The sequence below is a fragment of the Emydura macquarii genome, unplaced genomic scaffold, assembly GCF_026122565.2.
Source record: "Emydura macquarii macquarii isolate MOO-44397 ecotype Brisbane River unplaced genomic scaffold, CSIRO-AGI_Emac_v2 contig_113, whole genome shotgun sequence".
Classification (NCBI taxonomy): domain Eukaryota; kingdom Metazoa; phylum Chordata; order Testudines; family Chelidae; genus Emydura; species Emydura macquarii.
The window spans coordinates 299,962-311,961 of record NW_027130250.1 but is presented as its reverse complement, the minus strand read 5'-3'; the positions used below and the strand labels follow the sequence as shown (position 1 = coordinate 311,961).

Here is a 12,000-nt window from a genome sequence, read left to right as displayed (position 1 = left end):
TTCTCAACTGAAACAATGGTTCTGACTGGGATGTGAAATCTTTGAGGGGGAACAAGGAATAAAGTAGCAGATTAAGGACTCTCCCTCTTAAAAAAAAATGAATCCAAACCATGTTAACACACACACTTTGGACAAACGGTGAATATAGTTTTCTGAAGATGTCCATTCTTGTTGCTTACATAGCTCTCATTTAAAATAAGTAAGGTCAAATATTATTTATATACTCAGCTATTTAAGGGGTCTAAATACCCTGAAGGGAGACTGAACTGCTATGGTAAATTGGGGCTGAATAGCAGGAAACAATTTCTAGAAGTAAGATCCAAATGCACACTAGAAGAGTCTCCCAAGGGAATTTTGAAGCAAGGTTCTATTTAAATCTGGACTTGGATAATAGACATGCCGCATTGGCAGGGACATGGCCTAATAGAAACAAAGCTAGAAATGGGGAACGAAAGTAACCTTTCCCTCAAATTCCCTTGCCACATACCTGTCTACACCCATTCTGGCTCTTGACATAAATGTATTATTCCAGAATTCATGTTTCCCTTCCTATTAGGAGTACAATGCTAGGTTTACACAATGCTAACTAGTATGAGTGTTGATGTTTGACAGGGCACTGTAGAAGGAGCAAGGCTAGCATATTAATAGGAGTTCTAATGATAAGTGCAGCTGAATTTATCAAGTCCTAATTTTTGGTGTCATTTTGATACACACCTTCTGTCTTTGCTGTTTGCTGGAATGTAGAGTGTGTTTGGCAAATGATTGATCAACCTGTCTTCAGCAATACAATATTTTTTGTTTTCCAAATTCACATGAATTGCAGACTGTTTAACCATTTCAACCATCTGGAAAGTTAAAATTACCTTGTTAAATGTGTTCTATAATACTTATTTATGCAAACAATGTTGGAAAATTCCTTGATCTATTCTATTCCATTTCAACAAAGCAGAATTTTTCTGTATACTAAACCCACAAGGTTTTTGGTCTAATCACCTCTTAAATACCTCCAGTGTTGCAGTCTAATCAAGTACCCATACCAAGTTATCCCATAGCATGTGTTAACATGGTAACATACCATACAGGGGGAGTGTTATGGCTTTATTCACAGATCAGTCAGTTATAACCAAACTGCAAAAAGTTTGTTTTCTATCATGGAACATGACATGAAAATATATATTAATACCCAATTCATACATGGTAGATGAGGAGAAGGAGTTTAGGGTGAAGAACTTTATAGAGTAGTTAGGAGAGATCAGAATAATTCTATATTTTGAAAAACTGTCAGTGGTACAAAATGTCCAATGAAGTCTAGCAATGAGGAAGTGACCTCTACAACAAGCTTTCAGACTAACAGCAGCAAATCAATGAAACACATGCCAGCTAAATAAAGGTTCATTTCTCCATTTGCTACTAACCTTCTTGCCTAAAAGGACACCTGTATTCTGTAAAGTAAAGATACAACATGATGGATGTTACATGGTTAGCATTACAAGTATAGAAGCAATGCACTAATCCATTTTCTCTCAGCCTCTAAAAATTAGAGTTCCTGCCCCTCATGAACAGAATAAGGGTGGATTTTGGGTTTTTTTTTACAGACACACTGTTTTTAATTATAAAAGGTTTCCATGGCATCACCACGCTTGAGAAAAACAGATTGCTTCGCTGTGAAAGCAAAGCTGCCAGATCACTTTGGTTAGAGCCACTCCTAAATGTGTCAGTTTTTTGTTGGTTTATTTCACTGGTCAGTCCAAACTATTATTCTCTGTTGTATAACTTCCTTGGTAGGTTTCTATGTAGAATCCAGTGAGAGGGATATTGTGTGCACATGTGCATGTTTTTATTATCTAGTGTTAAAGCTACATGTTTTATCTAAGAAAAATTAATCCCCCCCAATGCCCACAAGTTTGCCAGTCTACAAACAGATATGCTACAAGCATCCTTTGCCAGTGCATCATAAACACCAAAACATTCTGCTTTTCCATACCTCAGCCAGCCAGCCCTGCTGAGTTTAGCCAAATGGCTTCTGGCTCTGTTATATAGCAGGAGATCACTGCATTAATTTCATTTCTATTCAGATCTACTGTAGATTGTAATCTGTATTTGCAGGAGGGAACAGTTTGTTTCCATATCAGATTCAATGATGGGTGATTCATTCACCATTTATGTACCCAATTTCCCATCCGAAAGCTTTTTAAAGGGAAACTACCACAGGGGCTCAGCATTTAATTGCAGGGCTTAAAAATGAAACATCCAAAACCAACAATAGTGGACTTCCCCTACTAGTTTTATTCAGCCATAGTAGCTCCGACCCTTTTTGCCAATAAAAATAACAAACCACCTTGTAATCAATTTCTTTCCTTTGTCGTGCATTGAAATGCCTGTGTTTTAACATAGTTCCCAAAAGAGGTCAGCCTGATGTGTCAGTAAGGGGCCAATCCTCCACCTCTTTTCTCTCACACAAATAGTCCCAATGTGGGTTTGTGGGAATTGTCATACCAGATTATATTCACTGATAACCTGACTCTCACAATGGCTCATACCAGTTGTTTCAGATGAAGAAACCCCATAATGGAAAATTATGGAATAGCTCATTATTGAGGGAGATTTTCCAATGCCAGGCAGCTAGAGAGAGACTTATACCCATACCTCTATTTTAGTTTAGACACATATGTCTTTTTAAAATCCCACTAAGCTCTTGGCCTCAATTTATCATGCAGCAATAAATTGCACAAATTATGTGCTGTTTATAAAACAAAACAAACAAACCCTAATGAAAGTTACTCATGCAAAAACAGTCTCTCTGAACTCAATGCGACTACTCATATGAGTGAAAGATGATAGGAGTGAGCCCTAAAATGCAATGCTTGCTGAGGGATGTGGGGGAGATAGACCAGCATTGTAATTTCTAAAATCTGTACAGAAATTAATAATTGGTGTATGAATGACTAGTGTATAATAGACTTATAAACACACACGGTCATATTTGTGTGCATATATAGTTACATAATGAGTATATTCACCATATGTACTTTTGAAAGCTAAACAAATATTTAATAACCAATCAGTTTTCCTTTAAATATTTTTCATTACATCATCCTTATATTGAGAAATATAGATGATTCTTGACTAACTTCATCCGAGTTCACCAAGAGTTATAGTTGAGTAATGAAGTGTGGGTGTGAGAGAAAATAAAAAATAAATAAATAAATAAAAACCAGGACAGGTAACAAAAAAACTAAAACAACCAACTAAGAACTGACTTAAAAAAGACTCTTCCAAGGTATTTCTTTGCAAACAATGAAGGAAAAAATATCAACATTAAAAATTCATATTTTCAGCAAACAAGGAGAAAATGTTTCATTTATAGAGCGAGACAAAGTGATATAGGAAATAATAAATTTACGTGACGTGTATCTAAGTGCAACTTTGTCTGTCTCTCTCTTTTAGATAAAAAACCTCTTCATGAAATAAAACCCCAAAGTAAGTTGTTTTTTCTCTTGTAAATATATTTTTTCATCTTCTCTGTCATTCTGCTTTATTTGTCTAGCAGCTAAATAAAACAAAGTTGTATGAAAGGGAAATGGATTAACGAAAGCCTCTGTGTAGTAATCATAGATTTTAGACTAAATATAAAATGTGACTTTTCTTGTGAATCACAGTGGGCCCTTTCTGCAGGAATGCTTATCTTGGACTTAATCACTCGGTCTGTTGTGGGAGTCAGGACTCTTTGGTTCTATTCTGATTTGGCTTAAAATGTGACCTTGGACAAGTCACTTACCTCTCTGTGCCTTTATTAACTGTTAATAGATATTTATATCATGCCACTTTTCTGAGGCCCCATCCTGCAGTCTTAGCAGAGGTCAGACTGCCACTGAAGTTAATGGGATTTTGGCCTAAATAAGAGCTGGTTGGGGGTTCTTTCTGAAGTGTGGTAAATAACTTTTTTTTTTTTTTTAAACTTTTTGCCATCAAAACTGAAATTTCTATCTGAAATATCTGCAGACACAACTTTTAGTATGGTTTAAAAAAAAAAAAAATCCTGAAAATTGAGGTGTTGGGGGAGTTTAGGGGAAGGGATCATAGAAATTTTTCATCTGATGAACAATTTTTCAGCCAGCAAGTTGTGTCCAGCCAACTGAAATTTTTTGACTTCTCAGGGATTTTAACAAAAACAGCCCAAAATGTCTAGACTGTCATTGAAGACATTTTGATATTTTTGACCCAATTCTGTTGTGGGGGCAAAAACCTATTTCCTGGCAAGCACTAGCTCAGTCTGAATGTGTGAAAACATCTTTGAATTCTTCCATAGAAAGATTCCATAAAAGCGCATACTATTTATTTGAAATTCCCAGGCATAAAGGCCACATTTTAGAAGGCGCCGAAGTGAGTTAGGCAATCAAATCCTATTGAAAATTCTCTGGGGTTTTAGGCATCTGACACTTCGTCAATCCCAGCCCAAGGTATATATTCTTAGGACTACATACAGTAGGCTCTAGCTCTCAATTTGACAGCTAATTTTCATGGGGCTTAACAAAGGGAAGTTTAGTAAACACAGTTCATAGTATTGTGCTATGTTTAAACAGGCATTTTGAAAGAATGCTTGTGGCTAGAAAGCCATGTCATCCACTGATATTCGTTATATCCACCCAGGTTGGGGATACATAACTTAATGGCTGTAAAACTGTGATGCAATAAAAGTAGTAATAATAAAGAAGAATTATCCTCCTAGATAGCTGCACCTCTTGGCAGGCTAAAGGCACGTGGCCTTCAGCTTCTCATCTTGTAACATGTTGAAGTTCTGTGGGTGTCCTCCAAAACCATCATTATTACATTTTATTGCTTGGGTTGTGCAGAGTCCTTGAATAAAAGCATTTCCTGTGTGCTTTTTCCAATTATGAAATATTTCTATGGATGTTCAGAATCAAAAGCAAATATAGGCAAACTGTAAAACATTTGAGGCTTGCCTTGCATTTTCATGCCCTTCTACATTTATTTTAATAGGATCGTCCCCACTTCTGCCATGTACTGTTGGTCATTTTGTAACTTAACTCGAGCAACTGTTGCATTTCTGTTTATCCCTGCACCTCCTACTTAATTACTGGATCCTAAAAGAGAATCAGTCAAACTGCTTCAATCTCTGATTTATTAAAAATAAAACTTTAATGGAGTCAATTTTAGTGCATGAGGCTCCCAGGGGAATTAAATTGTCTCTCTCTAAGCTGTGAGGTTAGAGGTTATATAAATACAGCTTGTTGCTGTTCAGTGAAAACATGGGCTTAGTTTAAGACTACATGAATCATCATTGATGCAAAATCAAAGTCAATTATGAAGATAATTGAGACACAACCTGTTCTGCTAAATAGCCTTATACATGATTCTCTGGCTTTGACTCATATCTGTTAGGACTTTGACCTGTTCGAAGAATGGCTGCATGGAGAAAGATTTCCAGTAGCTGGAAGATAGATAGAGCAAAGTGGAGGGAAAGGGGAAATAAAAGCTAGAGAAATTGTTGATATCGCCTAGCAGACTAATGGCAAACTGGAGGAAATGTGTGCCCTCCATGGCTCATGGAAAGCACTTATAATAATTTAATCAATTACATTTCCTAATGTACTAAACTAAATGTTTCATTTTCTGCTCCTGCACATCTTAAATTATCTTCAGGTGCTTTATGAAACTTAATCATAGTTAATAGAAACTTCATTACCATCAAATATGCTTTCAATAAATGTTGTGTAACAGTGTGAGGAGATGGAGTGAAACAGTGGTTATGATTACCACAAACATGTACCCTGAAACAAAATCATAGAAACTTAATTCTTTAAGAAAGTCACTGTCTCCTCTGAGTCGGGAGGATGCAGTTCATTAAATAATAATTGGTTGACTTCAAGTGTTTTCAGCTAAATCCCATCTGGAAAAAACCACAAAGTACCAAAATAAAAAAAATTCCACAGCTTTTTTTTCTTGAATCTCCATTCTCCCAAGGGAAAGAAATTTTGCATAAAAGGCGAGAAAGAAAAGAGATGAAAGTTTTTTTCACTTTTATTTGTTTTCAAATAACAAATGATAGTACTCTGAATACTCTTTCATTTCTAAACACATCGTCTTATAAGCAGCATTGTCCCTTGGAACAAAATTAGTACCATTTTTCTCCTTTAAATTGAAATACTTAAGAATCAGATCAAAAAATTCACTAAATGTTTTTAATTTTGCTGTTGTCTTTTCATCCCTGACTAAGAAATGGTTGTGTGAATACCTGAGTAGCACTTTCAGGTCACCTCTAAAAAAACCCCACAACAATGAACAGCTTATTAAAGATAAGGAAATCTCCAGAAAAAAATCCTTGTACGGAGTTTTAGATAATACCTTATGAAGAGAACTATTAAATTTAGGTCCCAGTTGTGGGTTTTTTAAAGTATATTTGTCATGAACATAAATTGTTTGTTTTTCTAATGCTGTTAGGGGTTTTTTCCCAAATCCTTTTAGTTAAGATTTAAATATTCTCCTTAGCACTTGTAATCCAAACATGGCAGTCTTATGCTAGTATATAAAAACCAAAAATGAAACTGATGGATCAATTTTAATGTCTAAGATGAGTGAATCAGAATGTAAATTATCTAAGTAATTTTGTTTTAATAATGTAAGAATTTAGAATTATAAATTACCATTAGTAACACAGTTAAGGGATTTTCTTAATTATTTTTATGCCAATAGTGTTTAAAATGTGACAGCTCTTTAAAATATTGTCTGTTTTACATACCCTGTTTTGACAATAAGGGATAATTTCTGAACTCCTGTCCTCTACACCCCTTGCCATAACAGCAGCAGATTTCAATTAGCGGGGCCATGTATATTTTAGATCAGAATTTAACCTATTTTGAAGGAGAGGAGGAACAATTTAAGATTTTTCCACTTTTTCCCCTGTATAAAAGGGATACTTTAAAGTTATGTTGAAAATAACTACTGCATAGGTCACTGTAGCGCACTCAAAAGTATGGGAATGTAGATGTGGGGAGCTCATACACTTGCTGACTGATTACTTCTATCTCCTGGGATATAGACCACTCCGGGATGTTTCATAATAAACAACATCTCTTGGCTTGCCCAACATACTAATTATCCACAAAGTCAGGAATGGAGTATCAGAGTTAATTATCTAACAAAGATTGTGTGTTTGGGGACATAAGTGAGAAGAAATTGAATTGCTGTAGATTTGTAGACATCCTTTCCTGTACCCTTGTATTAGAGACTGAAATAGAGGATGTAAAGTTACTTTTGTGGTTAGTGGCAGGAACTCAGGAGATCTGGGTTCAATTCCAGGTTCTATCATTGTGTGACACTGGGCAAGTCACATGATCTCTCTGCCTCAGTTCCCCATCTGTAGGAAGAGAATAATGATACCTTCTTTGTTGGTCTTGTGTGTTTGGATTGTCAGATTGAGTAGGGACTCTCTCTTACTCTATGTACATCACCTACCATACTGACGGGAGAGGAAGATGCTGATAATGACTGGAGCCCCTAGGCCCTAATATAACTTCTAATAAAATGGGCTCAAAACTCCATTGTAAATTTTCTAGCATGACAAACTTTCCATAAAATGGTGTGAGCAGAATTTGAAACATGTTCATTTCAGTTAGGGCAAAGGTCTGGGCACATCGTGGGCCAAAATTGGGTACTTGCCTAAGAAAATATGCCATAGTTACAGTGGCGATTTGCAAATGTTCATTGAGTGACAGATAAAAGTTAAATCTTCCCTCCATTTCCTGATCTGTATAACTACCAACAAATAACTTTTCCAGTCTCACTAGGAAAGAATGCAGCACCCCCACTTGATGATCCCAACTCATTTCCTAACACAATGAGAGAGAGAGAGAATTCCATTTGTGTGGAAGGAAGAATTTAGTAGAAATAAAATAATCAAATGTCAAAGATACCATATGCTCATTCTGAAATTATTTCTAGCTATTTTTAAAACCTATGTGAGCTGGGGTTTGATTTCACCCAAAATTAAAAACAAAACAAATCACTGACTTGACACCTGACACCTTTCTTGAAACTGCATTTTTTTAAACTGTGTAACAACCTGTGCTATAAGATGATCTACTTAGGATCTCTGATTTAAAATTAATGACTTTCTTTGTAAAATACAAAATCCATTAAGCATCATGAGCTCAACAATGAATAAAGTCATATGTGTTTTGCATCATTTCATGCTCCTTTCCATGGCTGTGCTTAAGCATCTCTATATCTGACCTACTCTTCGTCATAGAGATGTTCTTCTCCATCTACACCAGTAAAGTATTAGTCAGAGAAGAAGTTGAGCAAAGATTGCTAAGGAGGTGGAGCTCTCTTTGCAGAAGAAATGTATTTTTCTTTATTTTATCTTTAGAATCCAGGATGTACCAAAATATCCCTTTTCTCCTTTGCCACCATCTAACTATGAAAACACATTCTCTTTCCCTTTCTGTTGTTGGTCAAAAAAACTGGGGAGGGCAGATCACAAACCTTTTACAAATGTTTTGTTGCTGAAAAATTTGCATTACAAAACTCTGAAAAATTTCCAGAGTTGTATTGAGATTAAAAAAGAAAAAAAACCAAGGTTGATAGAACGCTCTCTTTTTCTGGGCCTAATTTCAATGAAATTTGAAATATATCAAAATTGTGAAATTCTAAAAACTTCAACCAGTACTAATTACTTATAAAGTAACATAGGCTCTTTATTTCTAATAGAGCTGCTTGGGGAAAGAATATTTTCCCCTCCAAAATAATATAATGAGGGGGAAATTACATTTTTCAAAAATAAAAAGGGCTTTTCAACTCAACAAATTTTTGTGGGGGGAAAAAAAATCTAGTTTTAATTTTTTGAGCCTCTCTTCCTCACCCCAAAAGTAAAGAAAAGTGTAGACAAAAATAATTTGACACTCTCTTGTTTCTAAATATTCTTAATGTCCCATTTCGTGCCATGTTGCAAAGCCATTGACAGCACAGGCTAACCATAGTCCCATCGTACCCTGAGGTTACTCTGAGTGGCAGCTCCGATTCTTAAACCACCACCTTAGCCAATTATGGAAACAGCACTGAAAAATCCAATCTAATGCTTAATGATTGATCCATTACTAGTATCAAAGATCAGTCCAAGCAGAGAGAGATGCTAAACTCCAAGGGCTTTGGCAAAGAACTAGAGAATGACCCCTACCCAGAAATCACTCACTTTAAGTTCATTCAGTGTGTCCTGGCCCCCTCAGGGAGCTAGCACTCTGAATTCAACTCGGCTCCCCAGTAGCTCTGTTAGATGAGCCACACTATTCCCTCAAAGCAACCAGTCATGGGCTGTGATAGAAATCCCTTTCTGGAAGAACTCCCTCCACAACAGACAAACCTCAGCCAAGAAAATACTAGGGAGCAAAAAATCACCCTCGACAAATTTGTGTGGCAGAAAGCATTTGATCTACAAGTGAAGACTGTTGAAGGTTATTTTCCATGAATAATTGAATGTGCTCCATATATCTTCAATATTGTCATAGCGTAGGTCTCCCCTGACTTCCCAGTCTGCTTTATTTTACACTTGGACACTCTGACCCAAAAGAAAACTATTTTGTGCATGAGGTATCAAGTTATAAAAGGCAAAGGTGGCATCTGATGGAAATACAATAAATGATCATGTCGGGACATTATTTGTGTTTCAAGTGTTTAAGTTTCCTCAATACATCACTTTGCATTTACAATATCCCTTCTGGAGCAGTGTGTTGGAAGGCCCAGAAACTATTAGCCACCCAGAGCAGGGAAAAATCCCTTCATAGAGCAGATCTGAAGTCTTCACAGATGTGCCTTGACCACAAGCTTGAACTCTTCAGGGAATATCCACTTTAAAGCTCAGGTACACAAGTGTGTATGTGTTTAGAGGTTTTCCAATACTGTTTGTGGCGTGGCAGAGCCTGACAGCCACTCTGATTAGACCTGAGGGTGTCTGTCTCTTTACTAAGTAATGCAATCCAAGGAGAACTGGTTTAAGGTAAAGGAAGTTCTGTGAGCAGAGTTTGCTTTATAACACTGAGTACTTGCCTTGGATGCTGTAGAGGACAGGTTGGTAACGAATAGTCCACTTGCTTTAGCCTACCTGGTACAGCTCCGTTGAAATTAGGGGACTGTCAGTATTCCATTGGTTCATTTGGCAGCATAGCTGGCATGCCTTCCTGGCAAGTTCAACAGTGCTTGTATGGTTAATTAAGTGTCTGACATTTAGTTTACATAAAGTGATAAACCAGAAAAAGCAACTTCTACTACAAATTAGATTCCTGCTCACAGTTTTTCAGCACACTTCATCAGTATCCTTCTGTCCTCTTTCTCTTAAAGTTGTCTGGCAATCTGGTTCCTACATACAGTATAGGGTTTGTGGGTGAAATTCCCACCTCTGCAGAGCTCGGCACAAAATAATGCACCACATAAGCCTCCGATTAAGTAGTAAGTGGTGCAAGGCCATCTACTGGCCTTCTACATAACGCTGAATTTTTCCTCTGTGCTGTTACTGTACTTCACAATTTATTCTCTATTTACTGCTCACTTACTGAAATAGTTTGGTCTGAATTCCTGGTTCATTCTTTATTTTCAGTGTGATTTCTTTATTTAAAATAATATACTTTCTTCCAATAGGCATTTGCTAATGCAAGTGCCACATTGTGAGACAGTAAAACGCTTTACCGAGTAAAAACACGACCATTCTTTCTCTAAAGCAGAGTTCAGCATCAGGGGAATTATGAAAGGGCCCACAAACTGTCTTGCCAAGTAATTTAATTTCATGGTTCTTGGTCCCAGATCCCACCCGGTCATGCATAGTGGGACTAGACAGCTCTGTTACACAGTATTGCAAGTGCCATCTGGGCTACCCTCACCTGCTACCAAAGTTTTTATAATTTCAAACACTTGGTCATAAATTGCCCATCCGTGAGCATTGCTGGTGATGGGGACCATTTGGGTTCATATTTGTTTTTAATGGCAGAGAGCCCTTGCAGGAATCCATGATGCTGGCTCAGATCCCATCAGCTTAGTAGATGACAGAACAAGGAGTAATGGTCTCAAAAGTTACAGTGCGGGAGGTCTAGGTTGGATATTAGGGGGAAAAAATGTTCATTAGGAGGGTGGTGAAGCACTGGAATGGGTTACCTACGGAGGTGGTGGAATCTCCATCTTTAGAGGTTTTTAAGCTGCGGCTTGACAAAGTCCTGGCTGGGATGATTTAGCTGAGGTTAGTCCTGCTTTGAGCAGAGGGTTGGACTAGATACCTCTTGAGGCCCCTTCCAACTCTAATCTTCTATGCTACCAAACCCCGTAGGCTGACTCCTTAGAGGAGGCTCTATCCCCTCTCAAAGTGAAGCAAGAAATCTTTACTTCACCAATCATTCCATCAAGGTTTGCTCCCTCCTGGATACGCTGCAGGGCTCAGCCCCAAACCCTGCACATTTCTGTAGACCAGTGAGAGATGAGCCATCTTGCTCCCTAACAGAGCTTACCCCAGCTGCCATTGCTCTGGTGTCTCCCCTTTACTAAGGAAACATAATGCAGCCCTTAACCGCCATTAGGCTGCAATGGGGAATGGTTCTGGTCACTCCCACTCTACCTCCCTCCCCGCTCAGAGCTGTGGCATGCACGGCTGTAGTGCAGGTTAAGCTAGATGAGATCTGCACTCAGTCCTCTTCACTCATAGACCTGCAAGTGGTGAACCCTCTGGTGTAAGGAAAAGTCCCACAAAACATCAAATGAAGTGCCAGCCATTTCCTGAAAATACCTGATGTTCCAGTTGTCCCCCGTTTGTTTGTTTTTAAACCTTCCCCGTTTGCTAAATAATCATGAAGGCTTATGAGAGAGAGAGAGAAGTTAAACAAATGCACATGCAAGGCAACGTTGCTGGGCAGGAGGGCACCCCATGCCCTCATTTCTCATCCTTTTTTAACACACCATCCACAAATCTCGGCATATCCCTCACGTGAAAACATTAGTCTTGAG

General features: G+C 37.7%; 1 protein-coding gene across 1 annotated transcript in view; it reads left to right on the top strand.

Moving 5' to 3' along the window:
- Positions 1-12,000, top strand: part of UNC5D (unc-5 netrin receptor D) — a 135,501-nt gene that overhangs the window by 73,433 nt on the left and 50,068 nt on the right. Inside the window, exon 7 of the mRNA XM_067543707.1 lies at positions 3,448-3,480. Within this exon, the coding sequence (XP_067399808.1) occupies positions 3,448-3,480 (33 nt within the window). The remainder of the gene's footprint in view (positions 1-3,447; positions 3,481-12,000) is intronic.